Here is a 20,070-nt window from a genome sequence, read left to right on the forward strand (position 1 = left end):
ATTGTGTGTCATGTACTTTAAGGAGTTTTACTTCATTCGTCGTCCTGGAGCCTCCGTCAGCGATTCAAGCTGTAGTCGGTTTAGTACAGTTTGTCCCTTTGCATCAGCCGTAGTTATTCCACCCAGTGTTTGTGTTCCTGTCTGCTAGCATCTGGTAGCTTAGCTTGAGTTAGCTCAAAAATGGCTGAATATTCTCGCGTAAAGTCAACCAAACTGGTTTTGAAAGGTCTGAATAAGGGGTAAGTTGTTCGCAACCTCGTGGAAATGATACCGAAACAGGAATTAAACACGACTCCCTAGTGGTTTATTTTCCGTGCCTTCGTTGTAACTTGGTTTAGCGGTGGTTCAACGGGATTCCTGCTGCAAGTGTTTGTTTACTACAACCATTTGTTGTAGTTTAATGATTTCAATGTATGCCCCTTAATCCTTGGGACTTAGGTATTAGTTTTGGAGTTATAAGTTACACCATAAAGTGCCATGGACTGGATCAACAACACTTTACTACCGCGTGTGTAATATTTCAGCAAAACAATTAAAATACATTTAATTGAACATACAAGTACTACAATAAGCAAGGTCCTCCTGCAGTCCTTCTGCTTCTATCTGGGCTCTAAACCACGACATGTCTATATATTTATGTCCCAGTCACCACTGTAGCATTAGACACCTTAAGCAATTTAATCCTACACTCAAAACAAGAAAATGTTGACGACGTAACAACAAAAATACAAACGCCTGTTTTTAACATAATCTTTTCAGGAAAAAGAAGAAGCATAAAGATAAGAAGAGGAAACGTGATGCAGAGGAAGAAAAGGCTGATATTATTGGTATGTGTACTTGCTCAGTATTATACACTTATATTATACACTCATATATATATATATATATATATATATATATATATATATATATATATATATATATATATATATATATATATGATTTATGAACCTAGTTTGTACCAATTAAAAGGCTAGTCTATTTACACATGCTAGATAAATCAACTTAAGGTAACTTAGTGATAAGCTCTTTGATATCTTCTTTATAACCAAATACCAGGGTTATTGTTATGATATAGATATAAGTGATTTTTGTTTATCATGCTTCTAAAAATGCAACTTGAAAAATTCAACTTTATTTACATGCCTCCTTTAAAATACATTTAAAGGGGTGGAGTGACTGAAGGAGTGAGTGTTAAGTTACAATGTCCATTTTTTTTACCTTATATTTTAGAGATTTTTATCAGATATTTATGTTGATGTTGTCTTTGTTCAATAAATGCTCTGTATGCTAAGTTTGATTCTTGTATGTATAATCTGATTGGGTGTTTTATCGCATACACTCGAGCTTAAAGTAATAGTATCCACAATAGATGAATTCCTAACTGTAAATAAGTAAATGCCTCAATTCTAATGAGGAATTTGTTGACCAGTGGTACTGAAGATAAACTCTTAAGTCATTTTGACCCTTGTGCTCACTAGGGGGCTGGTGGTCTGTCAGCAGTTTTGGGGAAATAAGTGGAACGGTTGCCCTAGAGATGCAGAACAACTCGTACATCCACGCCTTGGACACAGGCCTCTTCACACTCGGTGCACCACACAAAGGTAAAAGGAGACATTTTAGAGCATAGGCAGCGTTTTGGAAGAAAGAGACATTGTTGATTCACAATTGTGTATTTGGCTTGCAAACAAAAATCATATTATCGAGGGAAAGCTGTTAAATCACAAACAGAAAGACCGACAGCACAGATTGCCCGTGCAGTCTAATTATATCCTCCTGCCAGCTCCTCCGCCTCCAACACACATTCTGGAACCAAATCAAAGTGGAAAGTTGGAGAGTAGTTCTCTATTGTGGCGTGTTGACTTATATTACACATATTCTTTTCCATTTGCTCTGCTGTAATAGTGAGAAGAAAATAAATCTTTTTTTTCGTTTGTTTTAGAAAGGATAGTTATGAGAAGTAAACATTGAGCCCCAATGACAGACAATTATAGTTCATTTTTTTTCATAATGACATCATTGTGTATTAACATATCAAATACAATATGAGTGTGACAGCATGATGATTAGATAATTATGTTTCTAATAAGCATATTTCAGTCATGGTCCTTTTTTTTTAATATACTGTATACTCTTTTTTTTTTTTTTTTTTTTTTTTAAGATGAAAAATTGTATGTAAATATTGTGCTGTGTTATGCATTGAGACACACATTTAGCATTGAACCCACACTGGCATCTCAAAATTTGTTCAGTGAAGCATCAGGTCCAGTGTTACACAAGGCGTTGCTCTGTGTGTATTTCCAGATGATGAAGGGCCGGATCCTCCAGAGCAGTTTACAGCCATCAAGCTGTCAGACTCCAGGTGAGTTTAATGGCAGCAAAACTACCCGAGGCGCATTTCTATAAATCATCCTTCATCCCCACTTTCCTCTCCAGTTCCTCTGCACTACAGCTGAAATAATTTAAGACTACATTTTATTTTAAATGGTCATTTATGGTCTGGAATAAAAAGGCAGCGTCGCTCTGCCATAAACCAATCAAACAGGAGGACTTGCTGCCACATTTATGAGCGAACATATTTTGTGTGGTTCAAAATAATTTTTACAAGCCTTTGAATATTTCAGAAATACTCTGTTACTTTATCTGAGTTTTACCTTGGCCTCTCCTGGCCTTCTTTTACCACTTGAACTATTAATATGGACAGTTTTTTGCACATGATGGACATTATAATATCGTTTGGACTATAACTGATTATATTGTACTGTACTATTATGCTATATTATTACCGTCTCATCATATAATTATACTGTGTTGTGTTATATCATACTTTATTTTACTATATTATATTATACTTTGGTCATTATAATACCACCCTGCATTCTAAATCATTATAAATAGTATATAGTACAGGTACTCCTCACATAACGACCGAGTTCCGTCCCTAGGACCAGGTCGTAAAGCTAATTGGTCGATAAGCGAGGACTCGTGTTATTTCACGGTAAAGGGCCGTGGCCATTACGAATGCTAGTGTAATGAATACTGACAGACTGCAGGAACGAAACTGAGACTGGTTAGATGTATACAGTGTATAGTGTATATACAGTTGATATAGTGTACTGTGTATATATAGTGTATACAGTATATATTGTATATCGTGTATATAAAGGGTGATGTGGCACGGTGGCGCAGTGCATTGCACTGCTGCCTCACAGCAAGAAGGTCCTGGGTTCGATTCCCGCCTGGGGCGCTGTTGGCACCGTGCTCCGGCGGGTTACCTCCCAAATAGGAGCCTTTCTGTGTGGAGTTTGCATGTTCTCCCCGTGCTCACATGGGGTTTCCTCCACCTCACGTCAGTAAGGACCCCCACCAAAAACATGCACCCATCATCGTCTGACCAGCGATGGACATTATCACCTGGTCCCCGGGCGCGTCCACGTATGCTGCCCACTGCTCCTGGCTGTGCCCCCGGAGGAAGGACAAGCCAGGATGGGTCAAAAGCAGAGGAGCCATTTCACCGGCCACCATCAAAGCATGTGCATGTGTGTGTGTGTGCAAGCATGTGTTGTGGAGTGTCGTGTGACAATTAAAGACTGTTTCTTTCTTCTTCTTCTTCTGATGGGCGATGAGATGCTTGACACTGAGGCGCTGGTTAGATGTATACAGTGTATAGTGTATATACAGTTGATATAGTGTACTGTGTATATATAGTGTATACAGTATATATTGTATATCGTGTATATAAAGGGTGATGCGCGATGAGATGCTTGACACTGAGGCGCCGTGGTATTGTACACAGTGCACAATACAGAGAGCTGGTCATAAGTCTGAACGGTCGATAAACGGGTATGTCGTTAAGTGAGGAGTACCTGTATATTCTTTACTTAACTATATGCTTAATGATACTGTTATGATGCCATGGTGTGGATAGATGTGTACATATGTTACTTTTACTTTACTTACTTACTTCTTATCCCTTTCTTGATTTGCACTGTTTTTCTGCTGCTGTGACACCTGAATTTCCCCATGGGGATTAATAACATTTAATAATGTCTTACCTATCGCAGGATAGCGCTGAAGTCTGGGTATGGGAAGTATTTTGGTGTCAATTCTGAGGGTTTGGTGGTGGGGCGCTCGGATGCCATTGGCTCCAGGGAGCAGTGGGAACCAGTTTTTCAGGAGGTGAGTTATTCTGTCACTTTCACCACGAGAGCGGGTGCGTTCAAGACCCTTTATAAAAACCTATTTGCCAAGAAACAAAGCTGTACTCTTCACCCTATATGGGTTTGGTAGTGATGAAAAGCAGCGTATGAAATCACCACCCTCGACTCCTCGCTCTACCCCCACCCCCCTCCTCCCCTCCATACCGTCCCAGGGCAAAATGGCTCTTATGGCGGCGAACAGCTGCTTCATTTCCTACAGTGACAGCGGTGATATTGAGGCGAAGAGCAAGACGGCGGGAGACGGCGAGATGCTCAAGGTGATGTCTAAGTGCTGCTCATTTACAAGGTTACACTTTAATACCCGCGTCTCGGGCGAACTCTCTCTGCAGGATCCAGAATGTTAAACGCTGCCTCTTTATCCCCCCCCCATTGTTTGTCTCGGTGGGTGATGAACAGATCAGGTCATGTGTGGAGAAGGAGATCAAGCGGACGGACGACCTTGTAGATGAGGACCGGGGCAACGTGACGAACTGTGAAATCAACTACGTGTGCGTATATGAGCCGCCTCCCCCACATCTGCTCTGCAGGGCTGAGGCTTAATCAAATGAAACTAAATGAATTCCATAAACCAACAAGGGCACCATAAGGAAGAGTAATAGTATGCATGAAACTATCTACGTCTCTCATGACCATAACATTTTAGTTGACGATTCATTGACAATTTAATCATTTTTTGTTGATTTTATGACACTATCATAATAGTGTAATGAGACATATCCACCTTGTGATGAAGAGGCATTTATTGACATTGAATGTTACAACATTAGACATTATGATTCATCTACGCTGTTCATTCAGCTTCAACCAAACTGATGGAAACACCAAATCCACATTGGATGGATGACATTTCTAACATCGGCTTAAAATCCCCCTGCAATTTTGGTGGAAACGTGATTGTGGAATCTTAATCTTTCACAATCAGTCTCAAAACATTAGAGTAAAATATGAAGCAGGTTGAAAAGTCCCACTCAAATCTACCAAAAAAATCGACTACGGTTCAATGTGTAGGACATCAGTTGTAAATAAAAGGACTTCAACAATAAAGCCGCTTCTAGCTCAGGGCTTGCTTTATTTACAGATTTAGAAACACACCTTGAAAAATACTTGAGCGATATACTAGCTTGCTTCATGGAGAATGATTTGTGGATTTTACTAAATTGTGGAATTTAATCACATGTTGGGTTTTTTTCATTCTTAAAATGTAATCCAACTGCCCCAACCTTCAAAGAAATTCAAAAAAAAAGAAACAGGAATAGCTTGTAAATGTTAAAGAATACATTCTCACCTTTTAAAGTTTTCTATACTCAACCCATCCGTGTCGTCCTAAACAATGTGATCAAGTACAATCATTTGAGTCAGGAGAAAGGCCACGGCCTGACCTTCTTTGGACAGTGATTTCAGACTTTTTCTTTGTTGTTGTTCAGCCGCTGGTAATAGTTTGACAACTAAATCACATCCTGAACGTGTGATGAGTGTGTTAGCTACCATCTCATTAATCCACTAACCCCGGAGATGGAATTGATTGATGGGCTGCTGGGGCCCGGATGGGAAATGGGGAAAGTGGGGGAAATGTCACATCTAAGTTTCCTGCGCCGCAAGTGTTTTGTTTTTTTTTGTTTTTTTTTCCCTCCTGGGCGCCCGTCTCTGGCCTATTAAGTCCAAGGAAATATGTCTAGAGCTGTTTTCTGGTTGGCAGGCCTGGCTTTTTTTTTTCCCTCCCACTCCATTATTCGCTCCATTTGTAGAACATTGGGGAGATGGAGTCCTCATGTTGGCGTTATGATAATGGCTGCCCTTGAGCTGCGGTGCCTGGAATCGCAAATGTGTTTGAGAATTGAGTGTTGCTTCGGAATCGTAAAACACTGTCGGAGTGCCCTCCGCGAGTTCAGCAAAACATCACAGAGGTGTCAAGATAGGGACAGGGGTTTGTTAATGTTATTAATGTGCTTCTATATCTGTATATATTGTATTACACTGTGAAATATGTGGGATTGGTTAAGCTGTTACAGACAGGATAGTGTCTGTATTCATAAATCCAGTTTACTGGGTTATTTTTAATCAGAATGGAAAAAAATATACAAAAAAAAGAAATTTGGATAAAAAAAAAAAAAATAGGGTAACAAACAAGCAAAACTTAAAATCAGCTTTGTGTGCAGAATTTTAGAATCCGATCTAATCAGCGTGTGCTTTGCAGGAAGAAGTTCCAGAGTTTCCAGGATCGCCGCCTCAGGGTCAACGAGGGGGACAAAACCACGCTGAAGAAAGCCCGGACGGACGGAAAATTCCACGAGGCTTTACTGGACAGGTGAAACAGTCAGCAAGCTCCGTTTGAAACTGAAATGCTGAGCAGTGCAGGAGACTCTCAAATACATTGCGTTTTTTTTAGTGTCTTGACATGAAGATATAGAGAAGTTGGTTTAAAATGTGTATGTGTATAGATGTATGTATAGCTTGATATACTTGTATAGATCAATTTTTTATTTATTTTTTTTAAGAACCTTTTTGCACTTTTAGGCTTTCAAATTGTTTTCATATTCATTTTGAATATTTCGCTTATACTAAGAACTTATTAGTGTAACTAATGTATTGGTGGAAGTATGCATTTTTAAATTAAATGTATTTTTTATTTTACTATTTTGTCCTCAGACAAAACCTCTAAATTGAAAAAAATAGTCTGGGAGGTAAATATTTGGACCAAATCTAGATAATTGGTGATCAACTTCGGCAATCTTTTGTTTAACGTGTGAATGCCGTATGCAAAGTTATCATCAGTGATATTTACTAATTGTTTGTACACCACTGACTGAGCATTTGTTTCTCACTCTAGGAGAAGCAAAATGAAAGCAGACCGATACTGCAAGTGAAGAATAAACTTTTTCTCGTCATCAATTTGATTGTTCAACTTGACTGGGTTGTTTTATTCAACATTCTGATATGTTTCTTTTTTTTATATGTCACATGAATAAATTTTGTTTTTCCATGCAGGGCAATGTCGGCCTATTGATCTTGATGCCATTTCAGTCCGTTGTATGTTTAATAGAAATCTCCATATTATATTACAGTCCTGATTGTAGTGCTGGATGATGACATCCTTTGATTGCTTATGATCTTTCAGTGTCATCATCTGTTCATTAATTAAATTGAAGTACAGATTTAGGATGGCATTGAAGTAAGTAAGTTCTTAATTGTTATTTCATCCTGGGGGTATTCCCTGAAGGTTGGTCTTGTTCGTGACGCCAATCTGTGGCTTGGAAAAAGAAAGTCACCCTGGAGAAGAGGTTCTTTAATTTCAGATCATTTATTATTTAAAAAAAAAAAAAAAGATCTGAGTTTGTCTCTGCAGAGGACAAGACTGTCTAAGTACACAGATACATACCCTTTCATAATCTCTAGCCGTGGAGTGTGTCGCTGGCTGAATATTTCAGCAATTCATCTGACAAAATAGTACTGTTTACCAGACTGACTCGTCTCTTGGGAGTGACACTGAGCGAGAACGCTATGCTCGCTCCACTATTTCAATAGAAAAAAACAATGTGTTGCTCTAAGTTCTGTAACCTTCCCACTACACTTACACCGTAAGCGAGGCTAAATTCTGCTAGCCTGACTACCTTGTGGTATAAGAGGGTTCCTAATATCCCGCGAGAAAACATGCCAGCTAGGTTACCATGGCAACATGTGAATACCTTGGAGCTAGCCTAGTCGAGAGCAGGCTAATTTGAGGACTCGTTAAGTGACTAAGAGGGTCACTGTTCAGCAGTCCAACACAAAACTGATGCCTGACTTTACAGTATTTCTGCATTATAAGCTCCATATTGTAATTATATCCTGAAAGTGAAACATTCATATTAAATGTATTTATACACCGATCAGCCGTAACATTAAACCACCACTAATAACCGCTAATATTGTGTCGCTCCCCCTCGTGCCGCCAAAATATTTTGGACCCGTGGAGGCATGGACTCCACAAGACCTCTGAAGGTGTCCTGTGGTGTCTGGCACCGAGACGTTAGCAGCAGATCCTTTAAGTCCTGGAAGTTGTGAGGTGGGGCCTCCATGGATCAGGCTTGTTGTCCCAGCACATCCCACAGATGCTCAATCGGATCGGACCCGAACCCCGTCCATCCACATGATGTAGAAGAAAACGTGATTCATCCAAGCAGGCCACCTTCTTCCATTGCTCCATGGTCCAGTTCTGAGGCTCACATTCCCAGGTGCTTTTGACGGTGGATGGCACAGCATGGGCACTCTGACCCGTCTGCAGCTCCACAGCCCCACACACAGCAAGCTGTGATGCACTGTGTGTTCTGACACCTTTCTATCACAGCAGTATTAACTTTGTCAACAATTTGTACTACAGCAGCTCTTCTAGGGGATCGGACCAGACGGGCTGGACTTCGCTCCTCACGTGCATCAGTGAGCCTTGGGCGTCCATGACCCTGTCGCTGGTTCACCGGTCGTCCTTCCTTGTACCACTTTTTGTAGGTACTAACCACTGCATACCAGGAACACCCCACAAGACCTGCTGTTTTGGAGATGCTCTGACCTAGTCGTGTAGCCATCACAATTTGGCCCTTGTCAAAGTCCCTCAGATCCTTACGCTTGCCCATTTTTCCTGCTTCCAACACATCAACTTCAACAACTGACTGTTCACTTGCTGCCTAATATATCCCACCCCTTGACAGGTGCGACTGGAACGAGATGAACAATGTTATTCACTTCACCTGTCAGTGGTTTAATGTTGTGGCTGATCGGTGTAGACTGTATATTACCTGAATATATGTGGTTATTGCTATCTTCCTAAATGAAATTGACAACATGCCTTTTTACCCATAAATATATATACATAAACTATAGATATATCAAAAATATATATACTTTATATAATATATATTATATAGATAGCAAATTATTATTTTAGTTTTAAAAATGTAATTAATTGCAATTTTTTTAAGTATATATATATAATAATAAAAGATATATAAATATAAATGATATATAAATATAAATTATATATATGTTTTTTAATATCTACAATATTTTCTGATTTGCACAAACGCAGTTGACAGGCTGATTGATGAAGGAGCTGCGTTCCCTGGAGAATAGACCCATTTAGGGTCCCAGAATAACCTTTTCATGAAATTTGTGGCCGCAATCAGCCCTTAAATGTGATGCAATTGCAGGTCATATATTTTTTATAATTTTACACAATATTTTACTTATTTTATTCAGCTACATAGGTGCCTCTTTATTTTATTTACTGTATCTTGATATTATTTTATATTATAGACTATGATATTGGGGGAGTTGAACATCACTCACTCATCGCCATTGTGCAGGCTCGCACATAAGGCAGCAACAAAGTCCTTCCACTTGCTTCTGTCTTTGGCCATCTTCTCTATGGCCTCCTCAGCTCTGTTGGAGTTCTTTCTCTATTGTCCTGCGCCATATTTTTAGGCCTTGCTCTTCTTCTTTTGCCTTCTGGGGTCCAGTGTAATGCGAATTTTGGGATTGCTTTGATATCCATTCTGAGCATGTGGCCGATCCAGATCCACCTATGTCTCTGATAACATACACTCCATACTCTCTTGAGTTTGGAGTGTATGCCATCTTGCTGGGGGATTTTCACATTATTTTTGGAGATTATATTTGGCCAGAATGTATGCAATATCTTATGTAGGCATGATGTGGGGAGGTTGGCTAGTTTGTGAGTATCCTGTTCTGTTCTTTTCATTCTCTCAACATTCTGCACCATAGAGTAATGTTGATAGTACACAGATTTGGTAGATCAGGAGTTTGGTTGCGGTGCTATACTGGTTAGTCTGCAAGTGGAGTTCAATTTCTCAACCTGCAATGCAACTCTTTATTAATTCTTAAATCATCAAGAACTGCTGCAATAACTCTGTCCTGTGGACGACCTGTAGGATGACAAGAGCACAGCTTTTTGTTATACAGAACCACCACCAATCCCCCTCTTTGGTGAACTATTTCTCCATGTTTGGGTCTATAAACAACTAAACACTACTCCAAGAGGAGATTAATCACCATGGGTGAGACAAATAAACATAGAACCAAACAACAACATGTACATGGAAAAACGAAAACATAGAACCAAACAACATGTACGTGGAAAAACATAAACATAGAACCAAACAACATGTATATGGAAAAACATATAAACATCAGACAACATGTATCCAAAAATTGGAACAGCAATTGGGCACATGGCTTTTCCTGTCATAGTTATGGCAATAAATGAGGGAGAAAAGGAGAGGGATTTAACCAGGAGGGTGTTGGGGTGTGTTCAAAGCAGGTGTTGGTGTTGGTATTGATGTTTGTGCGTGTGAAGTGTCCACCGGTGAATGTACAGGACTGAATTCTGAAGCCGTACAGCCACCCCACGGCCGCAGGAAAGCCCAGAGCACCCCGCCCTGCAGCCACAGAAGACCCCCCAGAACCCAGAGAAGCCGGAAGCCTGTGGAGCAACACCCACACCCGGCCCCTAGGAGCATAAGCCAGTACCAGAGAGCGCGAGGAGACCCTGCACCACCAAGGCGCACACACATATATATATGTGCATATACATATGTGCAGACGCAAGACCCATCCCCTGCCAGCGCCAGCAGGCCGCCAGGTATGTGGGCCCTCCACCACCCCCGGCACGCGAGGCACCCGCTGCAGGGAAGCTGCTCAGTGGGAGCAAAGGTCCCCCACCCCCACCCCAACCCACACCCACAACAGCAAGCAGTGTCCCAGGGGCCCCGGAAGGCACCCATGGTGCTGTCAGCAGCCCCGCCAGGTCGCAGCATGCCAGAAACCACCAGGCGCAAGCCGCCAGGACTCGAACCCAGACAGCAAGATTCAAGATTCAAGAGGTTTATTTGTCACATACATATACATACCTTCATACATAGTGTATATGCAGTGAAATGTCATTGCAATGCCCCCGGAGATTATGCACAATAACCGTGAAAAATATTAAAATTGGCATAATCGACAGAGGCGCTCGCGCAGGCAACCGCAAGGGGCGGCGCCACAATCACGATAAGGGGGCCCACCCGGCCAACCATACCCCCACACCAACTCACCAGCGCCCCGCCACCCCGGAAAACCCCAATGCTCAATGTGTGCTGTTGGCAATTGCATTTAAAATTGCAGGATGTGGGGGTGCGAGTCCTCCAAGCAAGTTGAACCTGAATCACTTGCACCCCTCCTGCCCCGCAGACCCTGGTCTGGTGGAGTGTTGTTCGGAGTAAGATTTGTGTGCGAGTGTATGTGTTCTAGGTTAATATGATGGCTGATATTGTGTGGTGTATGTGCTGAGTATGAGTTTTGGCACTTGGAGAGATAGGCGAAGCGCAACAAGATCAACACAGGGGTGCAGCAAGCCGGACAGCGGCCATGCAGACCCCCCCACCCCGCGGACCCAAACATGCCCACCTCCAACACTGTGGTCCAGCACCCAAACCCACAGCGACCAGCCACAGGCGCAGTGTGGCCTGTCATGCGCCTCCGCTATGCCGGGCAGCTCCGCACCGCCATCGGGCCCTTGACCAGCCGCCTGCCGTCGCGCATGTGGACCATAGACCAGAGGGCAGCAGACGTCCCACCCGCAGCCCGGCCCCCAGCAACGAGTGCCCCGTGCACCTAGAGTGCACTAATCCTAGCAACCTTCAGGGAATACCCCTCTGGTTTCTGTGCTTCAAAGCTCATTAAAATCGACGTGATGGCCACGAGGTAAGTAGGTAGGTCTTGTTTTTGGAGAAAGAACCTTTGGACAGCTTTTCACAGTCTCAATTAACTGAATAGCTGAATACCCTAAACCATTTTTTTGAGTAAAAAGGCACTTTTTTGACTGGTTCTCCTGGGAGGACTGCCATTTTGTCTGACAGCTCATTATTGCAAAACCCCAATAGTCTATAAAATGTCGGATTAGGTATAATGTCAAAGATGGTTAAGTTTAGGTATAATGTTAGAGATGGTTACGTTTAGGTATAATGTTAGAGATGGTTAAGATTGGATATGAGGTTAGAGATGGTTAGCGTTCGGGTATTGTTCATGTCTAATGGGACATGTTTCGGACTATTGGGGTTTTGGAAAAATGGTCAGAGATAGTTAAGTTTAGGTATAAGGTTAGGGATGGTTAAGTTTAGGTATAATGTTCGAGATGGTTATGGTTAGATATTATGTTAAAGATGGTTAAGTTTAAGTATAAGTTTAGAGATGGTTAAGTTTATGTCTAATGTGAGGGATGGTTAGGTTTAGGTATAAGTTAAGAGATGGTTAGGTTTAGGTATAAGTTTAGAGATGGTTAGGTTTAGGTATAAGTTTAGAGATGGTTAAGTTAAGGTATAATGTTAGAGATGGTTAGGTTTAGGTATAAGTTTAGAGATGGTTAAGTTAAGGTATAATGTTAGAGATGGTTAGGTTTAGGTGGCACCGTGTCAGGCTGCTGGCTGGTGTGAAAAAAACGCCGTCCTGGCAGCTCTCCATTTTCAGAGATCCCTTTAAAATACAGATGCACGATATCACAGTTGCTGTTCTTCTGTAAAGATAGATTAACGACAATTAATTGTATTAATCATTAGCAGTTAAACTGCTGCGGAGTAGTGACACAGGAGACCGGGAGAACGCCATGTTCTAATCACTGCCTGGCGATCCAGTGTGGTTTTATTGATTGGATTTCTGCTTTGGGGGGGGGGGGGCGTTTATGGACCGGGTTGATGACCTGACTATGTCTCCTTTTTTTGCATTCCTCTCGCCCTGGCAGTGGGCCCTTTTCCCAGCAGACATCCTGACACGTATAAGTGGTTCAACACAGCCGCAGTTAATTAAAGCGTTCATTGTGGGTCTGTTTCATTGAGCTGTTGCTGTGTCCCAGCATTGATACCCCGGCACAGTGAACTCCATGCAGGCACAGAAACACCACAATGAATCACACCCACAATTTATGTTATTCACTTCAGCTGTCTATGTCAAAAAGTCCGCTGGGAAAAGGGCCCATTGCAGAGTGTTTCTCTTTTGCTTTGTAGGATTCCAATACACTGTTTTATATCATTATTATTATTATTATTATTATACACCCCATTGCATAGTCACGCCACATGAAATTTGAGACCCAGACCCACCTGAGTTTACTGACAGCAGGGTTGCCAAGTCTGTGGGCTAAAACCAGCGGAAAGCCAGCCCGGGGAGGGGGTAGACTCACGGAGAAGGTTTCCCCACTACGCACGGTTTCGTCCCAGGCCGCTCCATACGTCATCCCAGCCCCGTTTTGATCATTGTTGTTTACGCATGTTATTCATGCCATCGGCGTGGAAAATAGGTTAACGCGACCCGCAGACAGCAAATCAAACCCGCGGCGACGCTTCCAAAAGTAGCCCAAGTTCGCGTGGAAACCGCGGACCTGGCAACGCTGGCTGACAGGCAAGTCACGTGCATTAGTTTCACTTCCCGCGGTCGTCCGCTCTCTGGATCCGACCACTATAGTTTCCCGTGATGTTATAGGGGTGTGGACAAGTTATGCCACATCTTATTTGAGGCTTTCCTCGCTTATTCGGCAAAGTATATACCGTCTATTATTAAAAAAAAAAAATCATTTTGGAATAATCTTCGTGAAAGTTACACGTACTACACGGTAGATTTTTTTTTTTTAATTAAACTGCGCTTCAAGCTTCCTACTACCCCCCCCCCCCCCCCCCCCCCCCGTGTAGAGCGCGTCCCGTCACTTACTTCATTCACCTTAACTTCCGTGTTCGCAGGTTACTTAAGCGCAAGGCAGCGGAGGCGGCGTCCGCCCCGTCCTCCGGCTCCAACATGGCTCTGTGTGTTTTTATCGTTTTGTTCGCCGCGGTTTCCCTCACGTCGGCGCAGTTTATACCGCCGGTAGGTACCCGCCATTGCTGGTTTCAGAGGAACCGCGTTGACCCGAAGTTAATGGTGCGTAACTGCACCGTGTTTCATACCAGGTTCCTCAGTGTGTTTGTTGTTGTTGTTTCTGATCCTCAGTACACGGAGGACTGCCGGACAGACATGTATCCTCCGAAGGGACCCACGTAAGTGCAGTACAACCGGTTCTCTGCCTAATATTAGTCTTGACCTTTTTTTATATCTATCTAAAGCTACCTATACTATAGACAGGTGTGAAGGTTTGGCAGAGAGGGATAGTATTTTCAGAATGGGGACCCAGCGGGAAAAAAATCTTATCAAATGGGGTCTGTGGCTGAGGATGGGGTATTTCCATTTAGGGTCTATGATATGAAAAAGGTTGAGGATCACTGACTTAATCTCGTCCCATGCTTAACCCTCTTTCTGTGTTAACTTCAGTCCCACCTAACAGTAATTCTCCCGTTTTGGTCAGCCCTTTAGTGGTTATTACCATAAAGTTTGAGATTCAGAGCACACTTCATACACAAGGGCAATCCAAAGTGGCATTGTATAAAAGAAACAAGTATTGAAGTATGGAAACGATTTGATTTAGTTTTAAATGACATGGTTGCAAAACTAACCTCCTGGACTCTGAATTGGACCCTATTTACCCTTTGATTATATTCTGACGGATCCATTTTCTTTGGCCAGATTTGGGCAGAAACAACGCGGTCGTCCTAAATTAGAATCCCACACCAACCCTTCACTTAAAGTTGTGCACATACAAACCCTTGTGTGGAGGATGGCACAAGGCCCGAAGAGCAGATCAAGTTAATCATGTGGATGGGGGGGGAAGGTTTGAAATCGCAGATTGTACCGTAACGCGACAGTAGGGTTGAGCCAAAAATGCCGCTTTTGTTTCCAAAGTGTTCATTGCTGTCAACAAATAAGGTTAGAGCTCAGTGGCCTAAATACGGCAAGGACACATCGTTCTTCCTGCTTGGCCTGATGTAAGTGACTGTTATATATTTCAGCTATAAAGGAGGCGTGTCCTGGTACACGGTAGACCTGGATTTACCACCAAGCAAGAGATGGACGGCCCTCATTACTGAGAAGAAGGCCGACGTAAGAATATGATTCATTAGTTTAGAACGCAGCTGCGCTTTAGACAAAAGCAAACGCAACATGTTGTAACATTCTTTGTTTTCTGTAGCTGGTCAACATGATCCAGACCATTAAAGACCTGGCTAATGCCTTCGTGCCCAGTGGGAAACTGGTAGAGCTGGTGGACGTTTCACTGGTGAGTATCTGGCTTTGTTGGTCAGAAGTACGCCCAGTCGTCCCTCAAGTTTTTTGTTTTTTTTTTGTTGTTTTTTTTTTTAATTATAGTCAAAGTTAAGGGTGTCGCGATTCGGAATCAAAGTCAGCGTTCGATTTAAAACTTTAAAATCACAACCAGAGTTGGGAGAGCTGCGGGTTCGGAGGGGTCCGCTGCACCTTCAACGCACATGGTGCCTGCCCACCCGGCACTAGGGCCGCAGGAACGAAGTTTGAATAGAATTTGAATATTACACAAAAAAACAACAACAATCAGGCTCAGTATGAGTCATCTAGTTTGTTGCACAGTGAACACATAGGGAGAAACATTCCGTAACGGTGTGTGAAGTCCGCGTTGGTGGAGACTCACGAGCGCACCTCCCTCTCCTCCGGCGTTTCACTGTGTGTGCCTGTCACTCTCCGGGCCGCGGGGTATTCGCCACCGGGGCTGTGAGCACACGGGCGGGTTTTGTCAGGAACAATCAGTTCAGAGCAGAGCGGCATCAGGAAATGGCGTAAATCCATTACATCTAGACTTTTTATTTGCTTTGTTTGGGGAAGAGATGGCTATACTACCAGCGAAAATGCAAAAAAAAAAAAAAAAAAGTAGCAAATGCTACTCGGGCAAAAATAGCATCCGTTTTTCTACGTATATTTTGGTGAATAACTTAAAAGTAGTGTAATAACTAACTTATTCTAAAGTCTAGTTTTGTTAAGGCTCACAACTGTTTAGGTGTGTTGTTTAACTATTGTCATATTTTTGTTATTCATGATATTCAAATAAGAGTGACTTATTTAGAAACAAGTGTTTTTCTTTAGAAATCAAGACTGGATTAGTCCAACAATGGCGCAGCTGTCAATGCTGGGGGAAAAAATAAAAACGTTTTGAGTCGTGACATCAAAGTCGAATCGTGGCACCGGTAGCCCATTGGATTCCTCATCAAATGTGATTTTGCAGCCTCTGCTCGTGGAAACCCTTCCCTACCCTTTCGCTGATGAAATCAAAGGAGTTTCAGCCGCCTGCGGAGCTCCTCTTGGTGAGGAAATGCTTTTCTCCATTCAATTCTCAAGGAGGTGACGAGGCTTCCCGTTGACTTTGACCTGTTTTTTCATCGTCTATTTTGTTTTTTTTTTTTTTTAGGAGAAGTTGTCTTGTTCAACATCTTCTACGAGGTGTTCACCGTGTGCACCTCGGTCGTAGCGGAAGACGCCAAAGGTAAGCAGCCCCGGGCCGCCTTGTGGACTGGTGTGAATTTGGGTTTCATACAAAATAGATAAATCAACACCACCTTTTGTTTGGCGTCCACATTCTAAAGGAAACCTTTTCCACGGGAGAAATCTGGATTTTGGATTATTTATGGGGTAAGAGTGTCTTCAGTTGGGCGTTTTATAAATCCCCCCCCCCCATGGATTTCCTCTCTAATAGCACGTATTCCGTACACTGCAGGTGGGACATAAAGAACAAGTCGTGGACGGTCAGCGAGCGGCTGAAGCCTCTCGTCGTCAACATCGACTTCACCAGAAACAACAACACAGTGTTCAAGTCGACCAACTTCGCCGGATACGTGGGCATGCTGACCGGCATCAAGCCTGTAGGATATTTCCGATCAAACCGCGTCATGTACTGCATTTAAATGCTGTTTTAGGAACACTATGGGGCGGTTTCGGACAGTTTGAATCTAAATCAGGACTAAACTAATCAGACTTGAATTAATCCAGAATTTAAAAAATGCCTCAGACGTTGCTTCGCTTAAGGTGGGTCAGTTGCAGACGAGGAAGTCTTAGATTAAGTTCATGAAGGACTAGTCCGCTCCCTCTGTCTGGTCTTAGTCCAGATCAACCTGGTTGATTTAAGCCTTCACTTAGACCTAGATCAGCGCTGACCTTCCTTCTGGAAACCAGATTCTTTTTAAAGACCAGGGCAAGTCAGAGTCTATTAAACCGTGACGGATAAAGGCCATTTCAGTTATTGCAGATTAAAAGTGTGATTTAGTCGAAGATTAGGCCAAAATCGGTGTCCGCCAAACTGCCCCAATGTTTCAAATATCAGCCAAGATCTAACTTTTGTGTATTTTTATTTTTTCTTCATAGAACACATTTACGCTAACCATGAATGAGCGTTTCAGCCTTGATGGAGGATATCTTGGCAAGTTTTTTGTTCCTGTGTTCTTGTACTTTACCATATACTGTATATGTCATTTTAGTAAAAAGAATGATGACCACTTTGAGTATATATACTCGTAAGGGGGGGGGGTTTGATCTCATTTATTCTCGTCTTCCTCTGTTTCCCAAATCAGGAATCCTGGATTGGGTCCTGGGGAAGAGAGACGGGATGTGGATGAGCTTCCTCACGCGCGCCGTCCTGGAGAACGCCACCAGGTCTGGTTTTCAAACCCGGTTGCTGTTATGGATCCTATAACGAAACAAGCTGCAATGGAGGGGACGAGCACAGGCTGGTTTTTAAAAAGCCACCAAGGACTGTTTCTAGGATGCTAGAGTAGAATTAAAAACGAGAGGTCTGGACCTACAAGTCTGGTTCCATTGACTTGCATGTAGAAATGTGATTTAAGAAATGGACTTATGCCACTCTCCAAAATAGAACTCTTGTTGGACAGATTATGGTTTAATACAAAGTCCTTAACAATAGTGTCGAAGACGACTGTTGTGGATGCTCTTATCGGGTCCTAGGAACGGAAATACAATTTGACCTTGTGAATACATTTTGTCTTTCTCATCAGCTATGAAGACGCCAAAACGCGGCTGGCCCAGAGCAAGCTGCTGGCCCCGGCCTACTTCATCCTAGGAGGGAACCAGACGGGCCAGGGCTGCGTCATCACCAGGTCCAGGCTGCTGAGCCTGGACATCTGGGAGTGAGTACATTTGCAGCTTAAATGCTGATTTGAAAAAAGGAAAAAAATAAATGTATGAACACAATGCTGCAGTTGACTGATGGACGGAGTTATAATAATACACCACACGCACGATTCTGTTGTTTTTGTAAGAATAAACCTGAAGCTGGGCCGCTGGTACGTCCTGGAGACCAACTACGACCACTGGAAGGCGCCGCTGTTCCTGGACGACCGCAGGACTCCAGCCATGAAGTGCATGAACCAGACCATGCAGGCTGTGAGTACTACATGAGGACGACTCCGACACTCTGGTTATTTATTTCAGTTTCATTATCTAAAGCATCACAGTGCATCACTTTGGACTTTTTTTTTTTTTTTTTCCCCTCTTGGCAGAACATCACTCTGAAAACCATGTATGACATGCTTTCAACCAAGCCCGTCCTCAACAAGGTGAGTGTTTGTATTTGTGAACACGATAAATTAGGCTGTATATTGTTACAAAGTGTATATAGTATCGTACTATTTGATAACTCGTTGATTGCTCAGACACTGACATTTCTTTTTCAATTTCATCTCCTAGTTGACCACCTACACCACTCTTATGGAGGTCTCCAGGGGCAGCCTGGAGTCCTACATCCGAAACTGCCCCGACCCCTGCATGCCCTGGTGAAGCCCCATCAGTTTGTGCAAGCATGATTGCAACAAAAAAAAAAAAAAAAAAATCTAATCAAGAGTTGGGTCCCGATGACATCAGGACAGAATGTTGTCTCAAATATTTGCACAGCTAACTAATCATTGGAGCCAAAGTTTGCCTCGGCTAGATCGTTTTTTAACCAGAAACGCAGGTTTAGTGATTTAACTGTTGTGACTTATCAAACAGGGTATTTTTGATGTCGGAAAACCAAAACCTCTGGGAGTATTTGTTTTGCACTGGTATTTTGTAATGCGATACGCCAGCATGCACTGGTTCTCAACGTGGGTTTTCCTGACCCTGGAAGGTTGCAAGAGGACTTCGGAACGTTGTGGCGGAAGTCAATGCATCAAACTGCTTTCCTTTTATTCAGCCATGTTTTCCCTTAAAAATAACAAGACTTGAGGAAGTCTCCATTATTCAGCGTTCTGTACACACATTCCTTTCAGGCTTTACGAGCCAAACCTAGAGAGCAGGTTGTAGCAGCACTACATAACTAACCATTTCACTCTTTGCTACTGAAAAAAGGATTTACCTCTTCGAATCATGTTATTGTTAATAAAGTAACTATTTTAATTTTTTCCTCGTTGTCTCGATTCCTGTATTAACCTTCTTGTATTTAGGTGTTACTGTAGACCATTGAACTGGCTCTGGTCACCTAGTTCTGTTTGTGGCAATATGATCTGAAGAGAATGGAAAGACTTAAAGTCATCCTTGTGTACTTCAGTGGTTTGGGGTGGAAACCTAACACACATCTGCTCTGATTATACCTCCCACTATGCCTAATTAAAACGACAATGTATTCAATTGGGAAATATCAATGGGCAAGTCAAGAATGTCTTTCCCCCCGTGTGACTGATTTACCATGTGTTTCACAATTGCGACTGGGAGGCAGGGAGTAGATGTATTGCGTAAACCAAAATTAAGAATATATGTCAAAACATTTCATCCAGAATTTCTTTGGATTTAGAAACAACCCACAGGGAAAGGTTGAGTTCTTGGGAGGAAATGAGGAAAGTACAATTTAAAGAAATGTCAAATGTATTTTATTTAGATGATTGCAAAAAATATTCTTTAGGAAAGGACTGTTTAAAATGCTGTACTTTCTATATTCAAGATCTGGGTTGAA

General features: G+C 42.4%; 2 protein-coding genes across 2 annotated transcripts; both read left to right on the forward strand.

Moving 5' to 3' along the window:
- The first annotated feature begins 115 nt into the window (after nucleotides 1-115).
- On the forward strand, nucleotides 116-7,204 carry frg1 (FSHD region gene 1). The gene is made up of 9 exons (XM_079998680.1): nucleotides 116-239; nucleotides 760-827; nucleotides 1,482-1,604; nucleotides 2,305-2,362; nucleotides 4,065-4,179; nucleotides 4,373-4,477; nucleotides 4,617-4,708; nucleotides 6,415-6,525; nucleotides 7,048-7,204. The coding sequence occupies exons 1-9, from the start codon at nucleotides 181-183 to the stop codon at nucleotides 7,082-7,084; spliced, it is 768 nt and encodes a 255-aa protein (XP_079854806.1). The 5' UTR covers nucleotides 116-180; the 3' UTR covers nucleotides 7,085-7,204.
- Nucleotides 7,205-13,964: 6,760 nt separating this feature from the next.
- On the forward strand, nucleotides 13,965-19,503 carry asah1b (N-acylsphingosine amidohydrolase (acid ceramidase) 1b). The gene is made up of 14 exons (XM_079998943.1): nucleotides 13,965-14,102; nucleotides 14,226-14,272; nucleotides 15,119-15,209; nucleotides 15,298-15,384; nucleotides 16,360-16,438; nucleotides 16,543-16,617; nucleotides 16,718-16,763; nucleotides 16,849-16,993; nucleotides 17,493-17,547; nucleotides 17,699-17,780; nucleotides 18,140-18,271; nucleotides 18,404-18,527; nucleotides 18,644-18,700; nucleotides 18,831-19,503. Exons 1-14 carry the CDS (start codon nucleotides 14,034-14,036, stop codon nucleotides 18,918-18,920), a joined length of 1,179 nt encoding a protein of 392 aa, XP_079855069.1. The 5' UTR covers nucleotides 13,965-14,033; the 3' UTR covers nucleotides 18,921-19,503.
- The last annotated feature ends 567 nt before the right edge of the window (nucleotides 19,504-20,070 follow it).

This window comes from Zeus faber (genome assembly GCF_960531495.2).
Source record: "Zeus faber genome assembly, chromosome: 4".
Classification (NCBI taxonomy): Eukaryota; Metazoa; Chordata; class Actinopteri; order Zeiformes; family Zeidae; genus Zeus; species Zeus faber.

What these genes read in the sequence shown, in the direction of transcription:
- asah1b (XM_079998943.1), top strand. Translation starts at nt 14,034, where the DNA reads ATGGCTCTGTGTGTTTTTATCGTTTTGTTCGCCGCGGTTTCCCTCACG. An exon ending in GATTTTGGATTATTTATGGG is followed by an intron (nt 16,764 to 16,848) that starts GTAAGAGTGTCT and finishes CGTACACTGCAG; the next exon opens with GTGGGACATAAAGAACAAGT. An exon ending in TGCTGACCGGCATCAAGCCT is followed by an intron (nt 16,994 to 17,492) that starts GTAGGATATTTC and finishes TTTTCTTCATAG; the next exon opens with AACACATTTACGCTAACCAT.
- frg1 (XM_079998680.1), top strand. Translation starts at nt 181, where the DNA reads ATGGCTGAATATTCTCGCGTAAAGTCAACCAAACTGGTTTTGAAAGGT. An exon ending in TTGAAAGGTCTGAATAAGGG is followed by an intron (nt 240 to 759) that starts GTAAGTTGTTCG and finishes TAATCTTTTCAG; the next exon opens with GAAAAAGAAGAAGCATAAAG. An exon ending in ATCAAGCTGTCAGACTCCAG is followed by an intron (nt 2,363 to 4,064) that starts GTGAGTTTAATG and finishes TACCTATCGCAG; the next exon opens with GATAGCGCTGAAGTCTGGGT.